Source organism: Manis pentadactyla, chromosome 1 (genome assembly GCF_030020395.1).
Source record: "Manis pentadactyla isolate mManPen7 chromosome 1, mManPen7.hap1, whole genome shotgun sequence".
In the NCBI taxonomy this organism is placed as follows: Eukaryota; Metazoa; Chordata; class Mammalia; order Pholidota; family Manidae; genus Manis; species Manis pentadactyla.
Window position 1 is genome coordinate 17846626 of NC_080019.1, and position 24558 is coordinate 17871183.

The 24558-nt window shown below is 38.1% G+C and overlaps 1 protein-coding gene across 4 annotated transcripts in view; it reads left to right on the plus strand.

Annotated features, from left to right (window-relative positions):
* The window catches only part of SMAD1 (SMAD family member 1), a 71882-nt gene that overhangs the window by 36515 nt on the left and 10809 nt on the right, over positions 1–24558 (plus strand). For all 4 annotated transcript variants that reach the window (XM_036888933.2, XM_057492023.1, XM_057492194.1 and 1 more), the window contains 2 exons: positions 19417–19674; positions 22133–22249. In XM_036888933.2, the coding sequence (XP_036744828.2) occupies positions 19417–19674; positions 22133–22249 (375 nt within the window). The remainder of the gene's footprint in view (positions 1–19416; positions 19675–22132; positions 22250–24558) is intronic.

Below are 24558 nucleotides of genomic sequence, written 5' to 3' on the forward strand. Positions count from 1 at the left end.
CTCCTTCAGGCCGTCATTGACACTACAGAGAGTGTCCTTCTAAGGTGCGTATGTGCTCCTGCTTCCCATTGCTCTTCCCAAGGGCTCTGCACCTTCTGGCCCTTCTTAGCCTTCCAGCTCCTTTTCCCACCCTTCCCTGCTTTGTGCGGGTGAGTCCTGTGGAAACACCCAGTGTGCTTTTCCTCCTCACTCAATCTCCTCCCCCATTGCCGAGCTCACTTTATTTAGTCTTTAGATCTAGACTTAATGGAGGCTGGCTCTGCTGGGAGGCCTTTCTTGATACCACCTTTCCCTCCAGGCAGCCTAGTCTGTGTTCCCATAACAGTCTGTTCTTCATAGCGGTCAGAACATTGTGAAGAATCACTTACATTTATCATTCTGTTAGTCTTCCTTGCAAAACAGTTTAAGTAAAGCTCCATGAGGGCCGTAACCATGTGTATTATTAACATCTTTGCTTTTAGCAGCTAACACAATTCAATAAATTTTTGCTGTTAGAGAAAAATACTGGCTTTAATTTCTCTGTGTGGTCATTTGTCCATTTAGAGATAAGTTTTCAGTTTGCATCCTGTCATCATCATCTTCCCTTCTTTGTTCATTTCATTTCTATTACTAACACCCCTGACACAAATGAAATTTTTTGTTAAAAGTTAATATTAATACTGAGATGGTTTTGTTACTGAGTAACTTATATGTAAAAGATTTGATAGGGAGGAGGTGGAAAACCAGCTAAAATAAAGCATTTTGAGACTCCGTAAGTGTCATTTCATCCTCTCTTTTAGCCAAGAATCTGGTGAGCCATGCATAGAACAGTTCTAGAAGATTTTGAGGCTTGAGGCAGAAGGTCTTTTGAATTTGAAAATACCAGGATTTCACTTACATTATTCATATTCTGAAGTGGCTGATGTGGAAATAACAAATGGACTTTTCCTGAGACCACTGTGAATCAGCTCCTGCACCTCATGGGAAGAAGCCCCACTAAATCAAAGTGCAAGGAGGCCTCAGCCCCTCACTCTGATGCCCAGAGTTAAATAGGCATTTTTTCCTTTATAGCACAGCACGGGGCACATCTCGTTATTGTTTCTGTGAAATAATAAGGGAAAAGGGATCTGGAATTCTAAACTGCAGTGCACAGATAGCTTAACACTGAATTACTTTGAACTGTGTAACTATTTTACCTCAGATTGCTTCAAAGAGCAATTTAGCAGTTCAGGCATAAGTTAGTTAGGTCTCCCAAATTTGGTGTTGTCTGCCAAGGTCCCTGTTGAAACCTCTAGAGAGAATTCAATAAAAATCAGTCTCTAGAAGGCTTAGAGTCATGATTTTCAAGCTGTGTGGTGCCCAGGCTAGCAGCATTAACATCATCTGGGAACATGTTAAAAATGTGAAGTTTTTAGACCCTGCCACAGATCAACTGAATCAAGCTCTGGGGATGGAGCCAGCAATCAGTGTCTTGACAAGCTCTCCTGGCTAAAGTTTAAGAACCACTGGTTTAAGATATCCAGGCAAGTCATCAAGTCCAATTGACTAGATGAAGTTGTGTCTTACTGAAAGGAGATGCTATGTGTTAGTCTTTTAAATCATTCATCATTTTGAACTTTTGCATGATCTGTTACAAATATAAAATTGGCTTGCTCTTTCCAGTATTTCCCTTTCTTGCCAATATTCATTAAGATTAAAACTCTGATAAAGTGTAATAAGGTGTCTAAGGGAGTGGGGAGAGAGGGGAAGGAATGCTTCATTATTTGGCCCAATACAAGTTTCTTAATTGTTCTTTGGGACATCTTTTACCCTCTCTGTTTCTTTGGCCAAAAATCATTTTGCATATTTAAGTAATTATAGTTTTTCTTTAACCTATGCCATTTATTTTGGTACAAATAAGAGAGTCTAAAAATGGTTGGTGGGGAAAAAAAAGTTACAGAAATACTTTGCAGCAACTTGTATTCATCATAGGTAACAATGGTAAAGGGTGTGAGAGGGGAAGAACCTTCCTTTTGGTGAAAGGTACTACCTGGACCATTAGTGAAAAATGCAACTTTGGGAAAGTAGAAATGGGGACAAGGGGAGAGTTGGTGCAGCTATAAAAGGGCAACATGATGGACCCTTGGGTTGATGGGAATTTTCTGTGTCTTAACTTTACTAGTGTCAACATTCTGATTGTGATGTTCTGTGATTTTTCACGATGTTACCATTGGAGGTAATTGGCTTAAAGGTAGGCAGGATTTCTCTGTATTATTTCTAACAGCTGAGTGTGAATCTACAAGTCTTTCAATTTAAAAAATCCTTATTTTTCAGCAGCTAGTTCAGCTCCTGATTCAGTCAAACTAGTGGTTTTCCTCAAGACAACCCTTGCAGCAAAGGTGCTCTATGCATACTTCTTATTTTGACATAACAGAATATTAAGACTTATGTTCAGGGATCAGGATATAATAAAATTAGTATTTTTAAAAAAATCATACTTCTTTTTTAATGTGTTTCTTCGTATTGTGGATGTATTTTTACTTGAGCCAATGATGACAAAAACTTTAAAGTTGTTTCTTCTTTAAGACTTATGTTAGTAATTCCGTTTGGAGGATGGGAGTGAGGAAAGAGCATTGCCTTTTCCTTTAAGTTTATCTGAGTGTGATATCTAGGAATCTGGTAGTTGAAGTTGTAAGCCAGATATCAAGATATGACCATTACAATTGTTTTGATGATTTGGGATTACTAAGCAAAAATATTAACTGTAAAAATTAAAATAAAGCATTATGATCTGTGTATTAGGGTTGTCCAGAAAAACAGAACCAGTAGGCTTTGTGTGTATGTATGTGTATAAAAATAATTGGAATTTTGGCTCACATTATTATGGAGGCCAAGAAGTTTCATGATCCACTGTCTGCAAGCTGGAGAACGAGGAAATCTGTCTGTGTAAGACCCCGTCCCTGTTTGAGGGCAGAAGAGGATGGATATTCCAACTCAAGCAAAAAAAGCGAGTTTGCTCTTCTTTTTGCCTTTTTTTGTTTTATTCAGGCACTCAACAATTGGCTGATGCCCACCTTGCATCAGTGAGGGCAGTCTTCTTACTCCACCAATAAACATCTTACCTGGAGACACCCTCACAGACACAGCCAGAAATGATGTTTTGCCAGCTCTCTGGACATCCCTTAGCCCAGTCAAGTTGACACACAAACCATTACACTAAATATTTCTTCATTCAGACTTTTATGATGCATATACAACTCCTCAGAACTGTCTGCCTAAAAAAAGACTGTCATGTAATTACAGCACAGTGTCTAAATTAAATATTGGAAGTGTGGACAGGAAATGCAGCTAACTTACAAGCCTGAGAATGGACACAAAAACTCACTCCACTCTTAGCACGTCTGGACATTGTGTTCCCCTTATGTGGTGGTGCAAATATATATATGTATATGTATATTTCATTGTACAAAGAATTTAAATTAGTTTGTAAGAACATATTCAGTAAAGCAGAAAGTATTACTAATAAACTAGAGCAGGAAAAACAAAGACGAAGGTCAAGACTAAGAGGAAAATTAGTACAAATGTGTTTCACTTGAGTTACAATGGTACAGATATACTCCTGTGTATACTTGGTCTGGATAGTTCTCTAATAACTTTTGATATGGGGGAGAGAGATGTATAACATTGAGATGAAGGAAGACTTGCTCTAAAAGTGGTAAGAGGTACATTTCATAGCATTTATGCCCAAAGGGTGAGTGGTGGGGAGGAGCCATCAAGGCAGTTCGCAGAGGATCCCTGCAGGAGAGCTACCCTGGGGCAGGGAGAATGTCCCCAGACTTTGCAGTTGCTCTTCTACTGTCCAATCAGGGCTCTGTTCTTCTGCGTGGAAGTTCTTTTTTGAAAAAGCATCTGGTCACTACCTTCTGCTTCTCTCAAGCTCAACACACAGCCAAGCTTGGCTCCACATCTGGAGTTTAGATGGTGAACTTTTCTCCAAGTTATTATTATTCATATTTGGCTTAGGCTTGATAATTTCATCATTGTCATCTATAGCATTACTAGAAACAGGTGAGATAATATAATCATGAGTAGGATTTTATACCCAGATCTTTTAGTGGATTCCATGTTCTTAAATCCAAGGCAAAATGTGAAGTTTATTCTGAATTTTTTTTCTTGAGCAGCTGTTCCTAGTGTGTTATTTGGGCCATTGTTTTCGCATTATTTATCAATTGATGAATATATGGAAAATTTTATTAGTTACTAGATGTTACTTTCACATGTAAAAGTACATAAATTACATACATTGAAGCAGACAACTAGATAATTACTATATGATTTGTTTCCAGGTGGAATTTTTCTGTTGCCAAATTTACTCCAATTTCCAATTTGAAATTTTAAGACTGTCCTCTACAGATCACACAAAGTATCTTTCTCATACTTTTGCTTTCATGGCCTTTATTTTCCACTTCATTCTTTTTCTGTCTCTGAAACATTAGGTGGGTAAGAGAAGGTATGTTCAGATCTTTCTTATTTAAAATTTGGCACTCTTCAATCTACTACTGCTAGTTTATAGGGCCAAAGGAATGCTGACCATCTCAGCAGCTCTTTGAGAACAACACAGACAAAAAAATAAGCTGATGAAAAAGAGCAATTTTGAAAACCATAAAAAAGTTTGTTATAATAAATAAAAGGGGCAGTGTATACTGTAATTGTAATTAATGTAAACATTTTAAATTAAAAGGAAAAATATGACTAACACAAGACTGGCTTTGGGTGAAATAATGAGATCTGTGACTTGTGCTTTTTGGCTTACTACCCTATGTGTGGATCATCCTCTAACTGATTTCTTGTAGGTTTGGGGATGTTTGGGTGGTTGGGGTGGGGGAGTCACTGGTGATTTGTCCCATGTTGGGAGTGACCTATGGTCTTGATGGGCACTTGCAAAAGTGAGAGAAACAGAAAGGAAATTTGGCTTATGTGATGATCTCAGGCTGATGATTTCACTTTTACTCTCAGCCTCCTTGGTACTGGATATCCAAGGACTCGGAGAAAAGACAGACTTTTGTTTCCTCTGTGTTCTATCTGCTCTGGGCTGTCCACTGTGTCATCAGTGGTTCTTCCCCAAGTGTGGCGACTGGGGGGTGAATACCTAACTTGCTGCTTACTCATTCCACTTTCCTAATCATCAGTGCCCTCAGCAGGATTTCTCCACTCAGGGGCCTTTAGCACCGAAGCCTGCCCGGAATACTCTGAGGCAGGTGTTTGGTGTAACTGAAATGGTTCAGCTCGTGGGAGCGTGTCACAAGGACATGGGTCAGCTTAAAGGGGCTTTTCCGTGGCTTAATCAGAGACCATGTGGTTAACAAAATAATTAAGAACAGAAATGAATAATAAATCTCTGGGGGATAAAAACAGGAATATGTGCTGATAATGGGCAAGAAGGGAGACACACTTGCATTGACAACCCATTTTTTGGATGCCAGTTGGGCAGGTTAATGTGGAGTAGAGTTCTTTAGGAAATTCAGGACAAAAATTCAGACCATTTAAAGGCAGTAACTTATTTTCCTATAGTTGTAAGGTTAAATATGTTTGGGTAAATCTCAGGTGAGAAGGCCTGGGTTAAAATTTTGATACTTGGTATCTTTGACCCTGGGCCAGTTACTTGTTCTTCTTTAGGCTTGTTTCCTAACCTGTGAAATGGGGTGTGATCTTATCTACTTTACAGGGTTGTCGCACAGATAAGTTAAATAATGCGTGTGAAAAGGCTCTGTATGTTCTAGAAACATAATGTGCCTGAAACAGTGAAATTAGGAACATCTGTGTATACCTTCAGAGTAAAAGTGAAATTTGTAATGTAAGTGAATTTTTACTAAATGAATCTTTGGAAAACCAATAATAATAGTTACGGTAATAATAGTAACAATAAAAATTGAAATAGTTAACTTTTTATGCTTACTCCGTGCCAGGCACTCTGATTATTATCACGTCCCATGTATTCTCTTTTAATCCTGATCACAAGTCTAAGTTGTAGAGGTACTGGCAGGGCCCCCGAGGTACAGTTTAAGTTGTCACAAAACTTGTACCAGGGGAGCTGGATTTCAAATTGAGTCTTAACGCCAAATCCATGCTGCTAATCACTGCTTCCCAAAAGTAATTTTTCCCTTTTAATCAATTTTCTTTCTTTAATAAAGGGGAAGAGCACTCAGAGTTTTTAGTAGTAGAGCATGTGGTCTGATGTGCACAACAGCTGCATGAATCGAATCGATCATGGTAATTGAGAGTTTACACCTCTGGCTTCAAGTGTTTATGGAAGTTTTATTTGTGTTTGTTTCCGAATGGTTAATAAGCATCATTATCATTAGATATCTAACGTGTCCTTTTCATCACATATATTTAACAGAATCGAGTTCTCAGAACAAGAACTAATTACATTCAGCGACAGTTACAGATTAAGCCACACTGCCTGGTCTGACGCCTGGGGATGGTTGTTTTCATATCAGTAGCGTCTGATAGATGTTAGGCTCACTAGGCCCACTGCTGCTTGTGTAGTAGAAACTCTCCATCTGAGTGCTTACCAGAGCCCGAGAACTTGATAAAACTTACCTGTGCAGCCCTAAGAAAGCCACCATAGCATGGTGATTCAGAGCCTTGTTTCTGGAGCCGGATGTGTGGGTTTGAATCCTATCTCTACTGGTTATTGGTTATATATTCACAGGCAAGTTACTCAATCTTTCTGTATCTCAATATCAATCTTTATAAAGTGGAGGAAATGACAGTGCCTAGGTCAGAGTTATGAGAAATTAATGAGTTAATATTTGGTACAGCTCCTGGCATATATAAGCACTATATAAACACTAAGTAAAAAAATCTGAAGGAAGTGCCATTATTCCCATTTCACTTTATATGAAGCAAGGTTTGGAGAGCAAATTGCCCCTGCTAACTGGCTGGTAAGTAATGAGCAGGGCTACCAGTCTCAGAAGTCTGAAACTAAAACCGGCCTCTAATTGTTATTATACTTCATTTGTGCCTTATGAAGGATTTTTTTTCCTCCTGGTATTGTTAGCTTAGACCCTGAAGAATCAGCCTTTTTAAACAAGTACCTTGCTAATTCAGATGCAGGGGCTCTGAGGACTATACTTTGAGAAAGACGGCTTATAATAAGCAGACCATGAACAGTACATAATTCACTAACAGATCCTGATTGCAAAAAAACTAATTAGGGACCTATTTTGTGCCAGACACTGGATGATGACAGAAGAAAGAAAATGCTGCCCTCAAGGTGCTTATGGTCTGGTGAGACAAAGTCAAATTAACAATAAAATGTTACAGATGCCATCATGGAAGTCTGTTTAGGCCAGAGTGTGGCACAAAGAAAAGAGGAATTTGTTTTTACGGGGAGTGAGTAGAAAAACCAAGAAAGGCACCATCCAAGGAGATGGCATTAGAACAGAGACTTGGAAATAAGGTCAAGTGAGCAAAGGTGCAGCAGTGGAACTATGAAATTAGCAGGTACAAACTACAAGAGATTCAGGATGGCTAGGTGAAGAGAGGGTAAGGGGACAGTCACCCCCAGTAGGTAGGTAGTGTGGGAACCTGGACCAAGTCATGGAGTCATGGGTGATGTGCTGTGGGTGTCTCAGATAAAATGTATTTCAAGGAAATCATCTGATACACAAAAAGAATCACTGGCCTGGAATTACCTAGGAAGTTGGGTTCTTAGAAGTTGTTAGACGTAGGCTATTTTTAAGTAAATTTAATTTTTTTTTAAGCTTGAGGATACTGATACTGAATAATTCATTTCTCTGCTTTGAGTGAGGAAATTGTGTTTACATATTTGTGTTCTGTTAGTCTACTTAAGCATAATAGCTATATTCCTAGAAAATAAGTAGGACAAACTTGTTACATTTAGGCAGAACTATCTTAACTTTTAAAAAGATGTTCCCCCAAAAAACTAAACAAGTATGGAAAGAGAATTTTAAAAACAACTTCACAATCTCCTTCCAGTTTTATAGCACTGAGTAATATAGTCTGGTGGTTTTGAGCGGACCTTGATTCAAACCCTGGCCCTCCATTTAGCAGCTGTGTGACCTTGGATGTGTTACTGCACTGGGCTGAGCCTGCTTCCTCATCTGTTGGGAGGCTTCAGGGACCTCCTGTCAGCTGCAGGCAGGCAGGGGTGGTGGCCGTCCTAGTGACTTCTGCGTCTGCAGTGGCTGCACAGTCAGTATTTGGTGGGTGTATATGTAGTGTCAAGTGAGCAGTCACACCATTTCAAACCCTCCTTACCATTGCCCACTACCGATAAGCAAACAAAATAGATAAAGTGCCACTCAGGGATTTTTGGCTATATTTTCATTAATAGTAAATCTGGATTTAAAGTTCTGAGAATCTTTTCTTCAGTGTAAAGTTTCCCTAGCATGACCTGCGATAAGGAATTTGAGTTCATAAGTGCATATACTATTAACTTTTACATGCTCTTACCCTCTCCACCACTCTCTCCCCTCTATTCAGGTCGCTGAGCACACGCTGTATCTAGGGACATCTGTCCAGTATTGATATACACTGGGTACAGTTGCTGTGGCAGCCTGGCCATCCCTTTCCCCCAACTTGTTTTCAGATGAGAATTGTGGCCTCTGGACTGGCCCTCAGGTCATTCTTCAATGAGCCCTGGGCCACCTTCTGCTCCTCAGTGACCTCACTAAAGTGTCCTGAGACCAGCTGAGATGTGGTCCAGCACTAAGCCTTGTGCATTGCGATGCTCCAGATGTACACATAGAAGCATTATCATCATAAGACTTTCAGAATTTAGGACAGGAAGGCCCCTTGGAATTCAAGCCTCTTGCTCTTCTGAGTGAGGAAATTGAGACCCTAAGAACTAAAACAATTTGCTCAATTACAAAAGTCGTTATTATCTTAGCCAGGCCTAGAACTCAGGCGTCTTGACTGCCACCTAAATGCCTTTTCCAAGTCTCAGATGCATTTATGCATTTCTGTACCACTAGGTAGCAGCTGGCTTATTTGTCATTATGTCTTCTGTGGACAAATATAGGTGAGGGCCTGGCAGCTTTGTTACCAGAAGTCGTGTGTGTTTAAAAAACTTAGCCATGAATATTTGGTAGGCCACAGCCCAGGTGGGGATTTGTCTGCCTTGGTCCCATTACTAGACTGCTTTACCATTGATGGCTTGGAGATAGAATTTCAAACAGTACTTAAATCTTGAAGAAGCTCACCAATCTGGTGGATATACAGGACTGTTTTCCGGAGCTCAGCCCATCTTTCCAATTTTAGCTGTTTCTTTTTCATTCCTTTTCCTTGTGCCTGGCAACAAAGAAAAGCCGAGTCCAGTAGCAGAATCGCAAATGCATGAAATTTGTTTTACTTTCTTAGTTTGGTTGCCCTTTTGACTAGAAAAGGGATTTAATTTTTTTAACTGAAAGAAATGCATAAATACTTTGAAAAGCAGAGATACATTACTGAGAAAAGACAGAAATCTGGCTTTTTTTCTCTCTGAGAGATCAGGAAAATTAGGGAAGATAGCTGTCTCCTTTTAAAGACACCCCGCAGTTAGAGATTTATTTAGTTGGTGTAGGGAAGTGTGAAATTCCTAGGAGCCTTTTATTTATTTATTTTTCCAGAATACACCTGAAGAAGTGGTGTAAAAACAGCTCAAGGTTTTTGTTGGGGTTAGAACTAGAATATAGCAGTGACGCAACACAATCTGATTTTAAGTAATTCAGATAAAAAAATTCCTACATGTGAAGTATTTTAACATTGGGCTTCTCTTTCAAAGGATATTCTTATAATTCAGATTAATCCGTAGGAGCAGCCCTTAAAAGGAAACCACAGACTTCAGTCATTGTTTGATGTTGCCAAGTAGGAGTAACCTTATCAGTGCACCGAAGAAAATGGTTCCGCAGAAGAGTTGGTGATCCCATATCTGTTTTTCCTAAAATAGAAATAGCCTGAAACATGGAAAGAATAATTAAGACATTCCTCTCTCCCTTCCTGTTCCTGACCTGAGTGAGGCCTAGAGTTTGCAAATCCTTATCTTTCAGCTGGCTAATCAACCTATTGCCCAAGAAATAAGAATTGTACATAGAAGGTACGTTTAAACATGGATAGTCTGGATATTTATTCTTTCCTTTTCCTCCAAAGAAAATACATATTGAATTATTTCTTACCTGAAATATTGTTGAAACGAACAAGAACTGGGGGATGGAGTGGGATGGAGAGACATCTGGGTGAGAGAAGCAATTTTGTCCTTTAGGATTCCACCCCAGTAAGAGGTGCCTGGGCCTTGTTATACTAGAGTAACTTAGGTGTGTGTATGCTTAACCCCACCCAACTGGCATCCGTGTGTCTCTTCTCTCCCACCTTAATACATCTTACCAGGGCTAGCAGCTATTCCAGACTACAGACCCATCTTTTTCCTCCCCTGAGTTTAATTAGTAATTGTTTATTTGGATGCCTATATAATTTATTGTCCAAACCAGGATAGTTGAGAATAACAAGGGTCACCTATTGATTAGTCCATCAGACAGCAGGTACAAACTGGGACTGCCCTGGTCAAGCCAGAACGCATAGACACCCTACTTGTAAGTCTCCAAATTACACAAATCAGATTTAATAATGATTCATTTATTAGGCATCATTAAGAAGTTAGAAGTATCTTATAACTGAATTTATTAGACTGGAGTTTTTTCCTTTAAATGACCTTAACTTCATTTTCCCAGAAACACTTCTGGAATTTTCTGTACTAATCCATCTTTTAAGCTGAAAAGAATATAACATTCTTGGCGACTTAAGAGTCATTGAGGCAGTAGAACATCGTGGTTGAGAGTGCTCAGTGCTTTCCCAACTCTTGACACTTTCTGTGTGACCTCACATAAGGTAGGTCTCTAAGCACTCTTATTTGCAAAGTGACATAACGTGCTCAGCATGGTTCCTGGTGGTGTTAATGTGAATTTTGTGGACTATGGTGATCACCTAAAATCATTTTGATGCGTCTCCTATGTAAATGCTCTTAGTTCTGGAATCTATTTTATATCTTGTCTGTCTCCCTTCTTGATGCTACCAGTCACTTTTTACTGTAATTTTCTGAGAAATTAATAACTTGTTAGAATTGTGACACTGGGTAAATAGGAAATCCACACATTCAAACCAAGGTACTACTGCCCAACCAGCACAGTGTGCCATCACCAGGTGCTCAAAGCCATAGCTGACACAGCTTGTCTTCCTGAAGTATCAGTTTTACTTGACTGTCAGTTATTTAAAATGCCACCTTTATGTTTGATAGTAATAAGGAGTGGAGCATAAAATGTATATGACTTGGGGAAGACAAAGCAAAATTTCAGTGTCATTTCACAATTCCAGTGGAGGGAGCTGCTGGGACCCCAGATGAATTCATACTCCTCTATCACTGATGTCTTCTTTGGTGGAAATTTCACTCTCTGTCAAATTTATCTATAGTTTAATTTAACCCTGCAACAAATGGCTATAATGTGTTTTTTTACCTTGCAGTTCTGCTTATTAACTGTTATAAGTCCATACAAGACATTGTATGTCTTAAGCATGAGATTTCCTTACAGCTCTTTACTTAACATGTCTTCAGTTGGTTTTCACCGTAACAGCTGGTATGTCTGTGGTAGCTAATTGGAATTCCTTTCCTGGATGGGGATTCTGCAGTGGGAGATACACGGTTAATAGCTCCAGAAGTAGAGATGATAGGATAAAATTATTTTAAGTTGGAAATGTACTATTGAGAGCTCAGAGTAATAGTCCCCAAACCTTGAAGGTGGGATTTGAAAAAGGAATAGATAATAGAAAACTTTAGCCATTTAAAAAAAATTCATAGGTATTTTTGAATTACCTCTTTATATTTATGTCTTGATCAGCTTTAAATTAAGAGTAATGGGAATAGAATAAACTCTACACGTTTAAAATGTATAGTGTGATTAGTTTTGATGTATATCTGTTAAAGTATCACCACAATCAAGGTAATTAAGAATATAGTCATCATCCCCAATCCTATGGCAATCTCTCCCTCCAGCTGCTACCCTCGTCCCCAGTCAACTACTTACCTGCTTTCTGTCTATATACATATTTACATATTCTAGATTATATATTCATGGAATCATATAATATATACTCTTTGCCTCCTCTCAGCATATTACTTTGAGATTCATCCATATTGTGTAAAACAAGATTTCATTTCTTTTTATTGCTGAGTAGTATTTCATTGTATGGATATACCACAATATTTATTCATTCATTAGCTGATGGACATTTTGTTTCCAGTTTTTGGCTATCACAAACAAAATACACACATCTCTGTGGGTATATGTTTTCATTTTGTTTGTGTAAATATTTACAATTAAAATGGCTGGATAATATGTAGCTACATATTTAACTTTATAAGAAATTGCCAGTATGTTATCCAAAGTGTGTAACTATTGTATATTCTAGCCAGTAATGCATGAGAATCCCTGTTAACAACACTTGGTATGGCCAATCCTTTTAATAAAGTTATTGTAGTAAAATATGCATAACATAATACCATTTTAACCATTTGTAAGTGTGCATACATTCACATTTTTATAATCATTGCTGCTATCCATACCTAAAACTTTCTCGTCATCCTTAACAAAAATCCTGTACCCATTAAACAGTAACTCTTCCTTTTTCCTTCCTCCCATTCTAATCCTCCCATGAATTCACCTATTCTAAGTCCCTTATACAAGTAGAATACAAATATTTATCCTTCTGTGTTTGGCTTATTTTACTAAGCATAATGATTTTAAGGTCCATCTTCCTTTGGTGCAGAATCTGTTAAAATCTTTTGCCTAATTTTTAATTAGACTATTTGGCTCCTTATTACTGAGTTTTAAGATTCTTTATATATTCAGGACAGAAATATTTTATGACATATGTGGTTTGCAAATATTTCCTTTGAGTCTATGGCTTGAATGAGTTAAGTGTAAGGCAGCACTTCAAAGTAAATACCCTCAAACAAGCATTTGGGGTGAAAATAAAACATTCGGAAATTAAATACAAAAATGGACAAAAATTGGAAGAAAATTAATGAGGGTTCATGGAACTCAGAAAATAAATTTAAAAGACAAAAACAAAGAATAATTACAATATGGTAAAGAGACAATAGAATTCTTACATTGTAATTAGGTTCATTAAAAAAAGGAAAACAATTAAAAGAATGAATAGGAAATTGAAAAAGAAGTAAAAAGAGCCTGAGAGAAGGCAATTGTAATGGAGAACAGAAGATCCAACATATGTATAATTGATTGCCCAAGCTCCCGTAGATAGCAGAACAGGACTAATACTTAAAACTATAATTTAAAAAAACTTTCCAGAAATTAGAGAAAATCTAAATCTACATATCAAAAGGATCCACCATTTTATTTGGGAAAATTCACCTAGAGTGATCAACTTGGAGACATATCCTGTAAAACTATATTAAACTTTAAACACAAAGAAAAGTCCTCAGGACTTCCAGGTCAAAAGAGCAGATTACTTGTTAAGGCAAGAAAGTAAGGTTGAAGCCAGATTTCTTAAAAGCATCATACAGAAACAGGCAACAGTAAAAAAACACTTCAAGAAGCTTAAGGAAATCAAGGGCAAGCCAAGCTCTCCTTCAAATATCAAGGCTATAGGCAGCAGAAACAAACGGAGACACACTAATAATAGGAAAGTTAACACACCAGTCTAAATACAAGAATGGGCATATGGGAAAAACATAAGTAATGATACCAGACAGATTCGCAGACTATGCCTATGGGTCAAATCCAATCTGTTACCCATGTTTGTAAGTAAAGCTTTTTAACACAGCCACATCCATTTGTTTATATATTGTCTATGGTTTTCTTACTACAGCAGGGGAGTTGGATAGCTGTTACAAAGACCATGTAGTCCACAAAAGCTAAAATATTTACTTTCTGATCCTTTACAGAAAAAGTTTGCTGACCCCTGGTATAGGAGACCTAAGCAACATTATTAATAAGGCATCCATCTTATGGATGCCTATTGAACGCTGCACCTGATCAAGTGTGCAAGGAACACTGAGAAAAATGTATCATATTGCAGGTCAGAAAGAAAATTTTCATAAGTTAGAAATACTATAATCAATATCCTTATCACAGTGCCATAAATCTAGAAAATTAAAGCAAATAAGCTGTTCTACCTAGGAATTTTAAAACTATTCTATTAAATAACCCATAGGTGAATGGGAAAATATAAACAAAAATTGTATTATTTCTGGAAAATGATCATAAGAACACCTACCTTTCAGAATCTATGGGGTAAATTTAAATCAGAGGAAAACTCATCGACTTGAACACCTCTATCCATAAAAGTGAAAGTATAAAAGTAAAAATTTTAAATTCCTAATCAAAAAGCTAGGAAAAGAACAACAAATTAAACCAAAGAAAGTATGAGTAAAGAGATAATAAAGATAAAGGTAAAAAAATGACGGTGTAGAGAGTTAAAAAAAAAAAGAAAAAATACAGATCAATAATTCCAATCCTGGTTTGGAGGAAAAAGGGAAAAACAGACCAAGGATCAAGTAATTTAATCAAGAAAAAAAGGTGGCATGGGAACAAAGCACAAATACTAAAAAATAACAGGAGAGAAGCAGCTATTGATACACAGCATACAAAATTTAATTGTGAGATTATTTTGCATTCCTTTATGCAAGTAAATTTGAAAACCTAGATGAAGTGGATAATTTTGTAGAAAAAATATAATTTACCAGACAGCCTAAGAAGACATAGAAAGCTTAAATGTATTTCTATAGAACAAATGAAGTTAACAAGGTACTACTCCATAGGAAAGTACCAATCCCAGACATTTAACAGGGGGAGTCTACCAAATATCTAGAGAGTATCCAAAAACCAACTGTTCCTGAGCACACAAACATTTATGAAGCACATAAAACATTGACATCAAAACCTGATAAAAGCACACACACACACACACACACACACACACACACACCACAAACCTACAGATCAGTATCACTTATGAATATTGATATAAAAATCATAAATTAAATGTTGGTTATTAGACTCTAACACCCCACATTAAGGAACTAATTCATCATGACCAATTAAGTTTTATGCCATGAATGCAAGGATAATTCACTACATTAATAGGTCTAGGAAGGGAATCATGTCTCTATAAATGCTGAAAATTCTTCTGACAAAAATTCAGCACTTCTTCCTAATAAAAATACTAATAAATATATATATATACACCTCATTCCTAAAGATAGCATTTTAATGGGGAAACATGACATTGCCATGAATATTAAGAATATGTAAAAGAAGTTCACTATCTCCACTACTTTTTAACATTATATTGGCACTATTAGCCAATGCAATTAGACAAGGGAAAACGATTGGAAAGGAAAAAGCAAAACTATTTGTTGGTGACATGGTCATTTACCCGGAGAACTTACAAAGAATTAATGTCGTAAGTACCTCAGAGTGTGACTATTTAGAGATAAGACATTTAAAAAATTTAAATGAGACCATTGGGTGAGCCCTGATCCAATCTGGCTCGTATCCTTATAAGAGGAGGTTAGGGCATACAGAAAGATACCAGGGAAATAAACTATATGAGAGCACAGCAAGAAGGTGGCCATCTACGAGCCAAGAAGAGAGTCTCCAGAAGAAATAAACCTGTGAACACCTGTTCTCAGGCTTCCACCTAGTAGGACCTTCTGTTCATTAACTAAACTTCTGTCATTTAAGCCACCCTGTTTGTGGTAGTTTCTTACAACAGGCCTGGCAAACCAATATATAGATTAACTATGGAACACTCCTGAAAGATGTAAAAATAGCTAAAGCAGACTTGAACTTCCTACGTTTCAAGTGGGACATTTCAACGTCAGAACACTCTAAATTAATTTTATAAGTACAATGTGATCCCAATGAAAGTACCAGTGATATTTTTTTTTCAAGGAGGTGGCCAAGGTGATAATTGAAGTTCATACGGGAAGATTAAGCATGCAAGCAAAACACTGAAAAATTGAGAACTGTGGAGGACTAGCCCCGTCAGCTAGTGGAACATGCTATAAAGCCTGTCTAATTAAAACAGAGTGGTTCTGGGCCACAGATTAGAATAGAATGGAATGGAATATCTAAAAGTAGACCCAGGGTGGTATCTCCAATCACAGGGACAAAGATGGACTTTTTAAAAAATGGTGTTGGGGCAACTGGCTGACTATTTGGAAAATGATAAAATTAGATCTATTCCTTATACTATAAATAAAATAACTCCAAATGCATCAGAGATCTAAAAATATGAAACTTTATATGCATTAGAAGAAAGCATAGATGAATTCCTCTTTACAATCTGGGCAAAGGAGAAGGCTCTCTGACTTAAAATCCAACTATTTGTAACATATGAAATATCATGGGTTAATATCTCAACAATTTTAATGAAAAATGAAACAACGAAAAGTGGGTAAAAGGCAGACCAGTCACAAAAAAAGATATAAAAATGTCCTTTGATATACATGAAAAGATAACCAACTTTTACTAAGAGAAATAAAAGTTAAAATAGCACCAAAATGCCAATTCTTGTCTCATCCATCAGATTGTTGAAAAATCAAAAGCATTACAAAATAGTCTGTTCTAGAGGCTGTGGGGAAAAAGTCACTCGTATTTTACTAGTGACAATGCAAAATGATACAACCTCTTTGGAGGGGCACTTGACAATAAGAAAATTACCTCTTCATTTACCCTTTGAATCTGGTATTTCCACTTCTAGGAATTTACCCTGAAGATATGCCTTTAGCAATACTGTGTGCAAGGTCATTTGTTCAGGTATTGCATGTAATTGTAAAATATTGTAAACTACCTAAATGCCCAGACGTGGGAGATTGGTTGAATAAACCATGGTGCTATTAGCTGTAAAGGGTGGGAAAAAAATGAGGAAGATCTCTACAGTAGGCTGCCTTTCTTTTTAGTCATAAAGATGAAATAAGAAAGCACACATTTACCTGCTTATTTTTTTCTAAGACCGAAACACAGGATAAACCAGAACAAAATGAAATTGATTATCCTTTGAGGAGGTTAGATGGGGGGACTAAGGGAATCAGTTGTAATATACGTGTATAATAAGGTGCTACATACAACACTGGATAAATCTTACAGACATAATGTACCAAAGAAGCAGACACAGGAGTAAATATTATTCCATCTATTTGAAGATCTGTGCATTTTACTATACATATTGCAGTACATTTTTTAAGTTTATTAAAAGGTATTTACCTATATCAGCAGTGGCAAAATCATATCTTGATAGAGGGGACAGAAATAAAGGGTTTTTTGGTTTTGTTTGTTTTTTTTGTCAAGTTCATCTATATGGTACCGCCTGGCTGTAGTTGGTGGCTCACTTTCCCAGGTCGTCTACAAAGGCTGATTTAATCACCTGTGATGTACACTAAAGACAGCACTGTGCCTTAGAACCTGAGCTGTACACCACGTAACAGAATTACTGTAGGAACATAAATGCCAGTTGTCCTCTCCAGCTGGAGAGGTACATTGCCTTCTGCTGCTATCATCTGCAGGCAGTGGGAGGAAGTAAAGTCCAAGTTCTAGAACCATTAGGCAACAGGAGTTGCTGAAATGGGGGCTCCACTAAGTGGTGTGGGTAGGGGTACGGGGGAGGGGGTGTCCTATGGAGGATTGATTCAGGTTGCTGTTTGGTGCTACGTATGGAGGAAATAGTTTAGAGGCCAATATTTGTCCCCTTTTCAGGTGCAAATCATAATTGAGGCTTTACCTAGATGATCATAAAGGCAAACTGGAAAACGGTAACTCAAGCTACAGCCACTAAAAGAAGATATTGTTCCATTGCATAGGTAACTTTATTACATAAGTACTGTTATTATTTCAGGGCATGTATTTATTTTGGAATATAGATTTCTGTTGGCTTTGGGGGAGCCTTTATGACTGGAGAATTTTTCTTCTTCAATGCAACAAAGTAGTTTACATTTCAGATGACTGTTGAAAGGAGGAGGAATTATGCTTTCAATGAGTTGGTCAGATTCCATCACTGTGTGAAAGAGCAAATACATTTATTATAGTAAAAAGATTTCTTTCTGAGGGATGTCAAATCTATTACTATAGGATTACATAGAAATTTAAGATATAGCATATGAGGTATTGTAATGCCTTCAAAAATCTATTTTTACTTAAAAACAGGTAGCAGTTTATGGCTAAGTGGTAATCCAGGTGTTAAGAAGACATTTTCCTGTAGAAATGGTATGAGTTATGGATAGATTCCCTGGAAAGCCCTCAAAAATACTTAATTCCTAATGCGACTAAATACTGTTTCTTTAGGGGAATATATTCTGAGTCCTCACTCCCAGCAACCCTAACAGATTCTAAATCTCTTCCTCCCTCCTCGCAAGCAGTTTACTAAATCGGTTGTTTTTCTCTTTCTGACCAAGGCCACAAGAGCAGTACGGTTTCCCAGGGCTTTTATTATATTGGGGAGGAGCCATCTGGTGACCTTGACGGGAAGTTTAGGATCTAACCCGGGTTTAGGCTCCCTTAGCTCTCCCCTTTCATTGCCATTGTATTTTTAGTAGCTTTGCCTCTGGAACTTTCTGAAGGTTGAGGACCATGCTAATTATTAACTCCTTAGGTTCCTAGCATATAGAGCATTTAGGAATGACCTCAGTTGTTTTCTGTCCTTCTCTACTGGTGTGTAAGTTTTGACCTTTACATCTTGAGTGTTCAATTAGCAAAATGTGGATTGCGTGAGCTGTTTTTTCCTTTGTCTATCAGGTAGCGATAAGGATTACTGAGAAGTGGGTGAATACATGAAGATCGACTACTAGGACACAACATAAAGTCTGTCCCACAAAACGTCATCTTTTGTCCAGTTATCTTCATTGGCATTTGTCTTTTGTGCTGCTCACTGTATTTGTCCTCTCAATGTAATTTACTATGCTTCTGTTTTAAAGTGACTTAATATGTCCATTTAAAACATTTGTGATGAATAATTCATGTCATTCAGTAAGTATTATTAACTCTTAAATGCAAAATCTTATCAGCTAGGGCTGTGAAAGTAGAATTGTCAATGGCGATACATGTTCTTAGTCATGCTTTTGTTTTTAGTGAATGAAAAAATCAAGAATAGGGGTAACTTATACCTGTAACATAAAAGAATGTGTTTTGAAAACTTTTCCTTGGGCAGTTTGTCAATGCTGGAAGCCCGGGGCTGAGTCATCAGTGATGCTAAAGAGACTGTTTCTGTTACGCGTTTGTTCCTGAGTGAAACATGGCTTTGCATTTGAATGGTGTTTCTAAGCTGGCAGCCGGGTAGGGTTCAGAGACTTTGTTACTAACAGGTGATGTTTTCCACTTTATCGTGACATTATTACAGATTTCCACTCATCTCATTTTTCTCTTCTTTCTTTCCTTTTTCCAGTTCTTCCTCCAGTGCTGGTTCCAAGACACAGTGAATATAATCCTCAACACAGCCTCTTAGCCCAGTTCCGTAACCTAGGACAAAATGAGCCTCACATGCCACTCAATGCCACTTTCCCAGATTCTTTCCAGCAGCCCAGCAGCCACGCGTTCCCCCATTCTCCTGGCAGCAGCTACCCTAACTCTCCTGGAGGCAGCAGTAGTGCCTACCCTCATTCTCCCACCAGCTCGGACCCGGGGAGCCCTTTCCAGATGCCAGGTAGGTCAAGTGATGTTCCGTGGTCATATCAGATGGCGATGTCACAGGAGCAGCGGCCACCTGCGCTGGAGAGAGCTGCTCCACTCAGGGACACGGCGCTGCGCTCTGGTGTCCAGGATCCAGCTCGGGTGAAGGGAGACCTAGACGAGGGAGTAAGTGTCCTGGCCTGTTTGTCAAGGGCAGATGCTTGAATAAGTTTTATTTTTGATACGAGAGCTACATCTTCAGCGTAACTTTTACAGTCTTTGCTCTTAATAAAAGAAAGAAAAAAATAGTGTGTTGCACACATTTGCTGTTAGGAGACACACAGCCTTGATCAACATCATTTCAAACGTGGAAAAAGCCCTGTTGTAAGTGCAACCGCAGAAAAGATATTTCCTGAGGGCTCACACCCCCTTACTTAATTAAATTCATTTAAGCGGTGATGTAATCCCAAGGAACATATACTTTAACAACAAAGGAATTGCAACACAAGTCCTGGAAACCATCTGCTTGTTGAACTTAGCAAAGACAAAAACCAATTATCCTCCTTTTTTAGACTTAACTGAGGGTGTACTGTTTATTGAAATAAATGATTAATTAGGACATTATATTTTTCAAGTTGTAGGGTAAAAAGCAAGCATCTCCAGTGCCAAAGTTCTTTCCAGTAGATCTCAAGGAGGATACTCTAAACAGAGATAGCTTTACATCTGTTAACATTTCTAGGAGGGAAAATGAGGGAGCTGGCATGTTTATTGGGCCACTTGAAATGTTTTTAAGTAAATTTGAATTTGACAACAGTGCTAGTGTGTCCTGAAAAGTTGAAAAGTGGGCCATACTTGATACTGCTATCTCTGATTTGCATATTCATTGCTTCCTTTTATTCTGTTTTGCATTGTTTTGTTTGATTTTCAATCCAAAACTGTTTAGGATGAGGGTAGGAAATAGACTAATTAAAAAAAATCAAACCAGTATCATCTGGTGATTTCCTATCCACCACACTCCTTCCCAGACTCAAGGGGTTGATAAACAAGTTAATGGGGAGGAAATAGTTTCAAAAGGCTCTTAAGCCACAGCAAACTCAGGGTGGGCCCAAGAGTGGAAAAAAATCAAAGATTATTTGCTTGAATTTACACTTTGCCCCCGGCTGTCAGGGACTAAGGCACAGGCCAAGTAAAGGGAGTTTGCAGAAGGAAGTTGCAGGGGGTGGGGACAGGAGGGCAGGTGAGGACCTAGTGGTCCCCCGCAGTGGTGCTCATGCCACAGGTTGCTGATGAAATGTTCACCAGCTCATTTGTAGGAAATACTGGATCTGGTTTCAGAGGAGGCTCTTTGTCTTCATTCCTGGCTGGAAGTAAAGCAGTCAGTGTTACAGCTGCAGAGAAGTTAAATTAAAGGAAGGTGGAGAAAGGGTGGAAAGGCATCCAGATGAAGTCCCCATAGCCCTGTCTTTGTGCTCTGAGTCCTTGCTTGTTAGCAGCTGGACAGTGGAACTTACAGGGTTGGGATGCAGCTGGAGAGTCAGCTTGGAAATGGCTGAGGAACTCTAAAGGAGCAGGACTAGCTCTTTGCGTTCCTGGGCCCTGAGGGTCTGGAGTTCTTACCCAAGTTATTCGTGGTTCCCTAAGGGGAAACCTGTGCCCTGCTTCATGGGATGTTCTGGACAGGCTCACAAGAACCAGTGAGAAATGTGTTTTTTGATCACAAAGAATTTTTCATAGGAAACACAGACCCTTTATTTTATTTAAGAAAACACAAGACTTGTGTTAGTGTTCGTTGTTTTAAAAATCTTACTCTTTGAGCCTCTTATTGCCAGCTGACTATGAGCTTTCCAGAAGAAACATATATGTAAATTCTGAAATAGAAGATAGCTGTGATAAACTGATTTATTTCCTATTATTCTGCTACTGGGGATTTTAAAACCAGTGGTTATTTAAGTGGCTGGGGAGAAAGTCTTAACAGACTGCTTGAAGTCATAGGAAATTAACAGTTAGGTCAGTAAGTTGGCTGTAAAGAAACTCAGTTGGTAAATTCCTGAGCCCATAGGTTTAATGCAAGAGACCCTGAAGCTCTTTTTTTTTAAGGAGTCTTACATAGCTTTCAAGGGGTTTTCCATCCACCATTAAAACTACGAAGTGCAGAAATCCTCTCAAGTGGATTATATGGAAGCATGTTTAAACACTGCTTCTGACTACTTTATAATGGCATGATCCTGGATCGGCTGACAAACTTCTGGAACTGGCATATAGTGCCTTTTCTCCCACTGAATTTTCACTAAAATCATGTGAGATTATGAGATGGCAGTATGTTCAAAAAGGTATACATCAAGTCCTGGGTCAGCAGCATCTAGTCTTCTGCTGGGGATGTTGAAATGGCAACTTAATCTCTTAAGAACTTCAGCACAGAAGAGGATATATGTTTTAGGTGTGTGTGTGTGTGTTTATTAAAGATAAATAATTTTTTTTTTTTAACTTCGTAGCTGACACGCCCCCACCTGCCTACCTGCCCCCTGAAGACCCCATGACCCAGGATGGCTCTCAGCCAATGGACACAAATATGCTGGCTCCTTCACTGTCCTCAGAACTCAACAGAGGAGGTAAAAGGAATTTTTTCTTACTCCTTTTTTAGAGTCTAAAGTTTAGCTGTCCAAATGTTACATTCACAGATTTTTATCAGTCTTTAAGAAGACAGCTATTTGAGGAAGATGGAGCACAGTAAGAGAAGCTTGATAGAAAAAATTCTTTGGATTATAAATAAGTCTTACATGAAGAACAAATACACTGATTTAACTAATGAAGGCCTGCATATGATTGTGCACTCGTCTGTTTAGAGCTTAAATACTCACGGTGTTGGCAATAAAAGAATATTTTTAAGTGAAGGACAAAGGTGTATTGAGAAACAATGAGCACAGCAATACTGAAGTAAGCTTTCACTGGAGATTTCCAAAATTAGAACTTTAGATGACAAGGCTTTCCAGAAGGTTCTTCTGTAGTTAGGATATTCATAAACCCCATCTACTTTCTAGTCCTCACCTAAATATAGCTGCAAGTAGAACAAACTAATGGTATTTGTTTATTCCTTGCTGTATTTATTTGTGTCTAACCATGTTACAAACAGGAATGGAGACACATGTTCCTATTTTCACCAGAAGAACTTAAAAGCAGGACCCAACATTTCTTGCCCTCTCTGGTAGTGGGCGGTCTGTTTCCAGCTCTGCATTATGCCAGGCAGTGACTGAGGGGAGGATGCCTTCATTCCCTCAGGTCTGCAGTGGCAAGTTGAGTAGGCTTGAGCAAGCAGAGACCTTAGGTAAATAAGTGTTGGGAGAATCCGTGCACATCTGTAAGAAGTCATGACCACATTGTTAAGTAAAACTGTCCCCAGATAACCTCTCGTAGAGCAAAGTGCTTCACTGATGCACTAAACACAAGGCATGGATCATTTAATTTGTGTAAATTTTATGCAGATTGGAATGAAAATGCAATTTGATTGCTAGGTATGTCTTATTTCATTCTTAGTACCTTTTTATTAAAATTGGAGATCACTCAGACTTTGTCAGAATTGCTTGTGTTTCTAAGTTCTTAAAATTTGATAATTAACTCAAAGAATCTTTCTTAGATGTGCAATGTAAGAAATTGGAATATGCATCTTCTAATCTAAAAAATTTTGTCTTTTTTATTGGCTCTATATTTTATGGTTCCTGCTAATCTCTTGAACATCCTCCCAAGCATATAATTATAAGCCAATAAGTAAAGATTCTGGTTGGGGAAAGTAACTCCTGTCTCACTCATCCTTAGGATTTACATGTGAAGAACAGGACAGCAGGAGAGACAATGCACACCACAGCTGTACAGTTTAGGAGCATGTAGGCCCTGTGGCTGTGGAGGTTGAGTCTGAGATGCCTGATTTCAGGAACTAGACCTTTAAATTGCTTTACAATTTTTTCCTTTAAAGAGCTTAAAAAATGTTCATCAGTAGGATAAGTTATAGTTAATGTTTTCATGAGAAGGGAATGTGAGCCTTGTTTTAACTTTGGTGCCTTTTCTGGAGAAGGAATCAGCAAACTATAGCCCACAGGCCAGTTCAGCCTCCTTCCTGTTTTGATAAATAAAGCTTTATTAGAACACAGCTGTGTTCATTCATTACCTATTATCTGTGGCTGCTCCGGCACTACTAGGATACAGCTGATCAGTTGCAATAGAAACTGTATGGCTCTCAAGACCTTCCTGGAAAAGAAATGTCAACCTCTGACCTAGATGTATAGTATTTTGAACAATCCTGATAGCTGATAAAAGCCTTCTATTAATGATGTTGCAGGCTTCTTTAACATGTGGCACTTGTAACCCACTATAATCTTGGTCCCTGAAATAGAGCAAATTGACATGATAGTTGCTTAGCGAACAGGAGAGAGAGTGTATTTTTGGTTCACTTCCTTAAGCTAATGTATGTGTGGATTTTTTTAATGATAATTTTCCTTATTTTCTTTACTGAATTCTAAAGTAAAGTTCATGTTAATATTTGTGGAAGTTAATGTGAAGACCAGAGAAGTACTTCTCCCCTAACAGTTACAGTTCATGCTTCTATTGTGAGCTTGCTTGCTTTTTTTTTTTCACAATTGTACACTCAAGACTTCATAAACCTCAGATCATTATATATTGGTATACTGGGTATATATGGTTTGTATTCCTGGAATCTCTAAAGCAGTGGTGCAAGAGGTTTTACTACTGAAGGAACTTATCTTCAGAAACTTTTAGTTGCAAATGTTGAGAAGCATGTTCTGTTTAGAGATTTGTTAGTCTTAAGAGATTTGACTTAACAAGCTGCATCCTGTCAGTAAAGTTGGGTAATTTCCATTGTTGGCCCATTCTGGGAATGGAGAGACAAAACACACCTGCTCTGCATGAC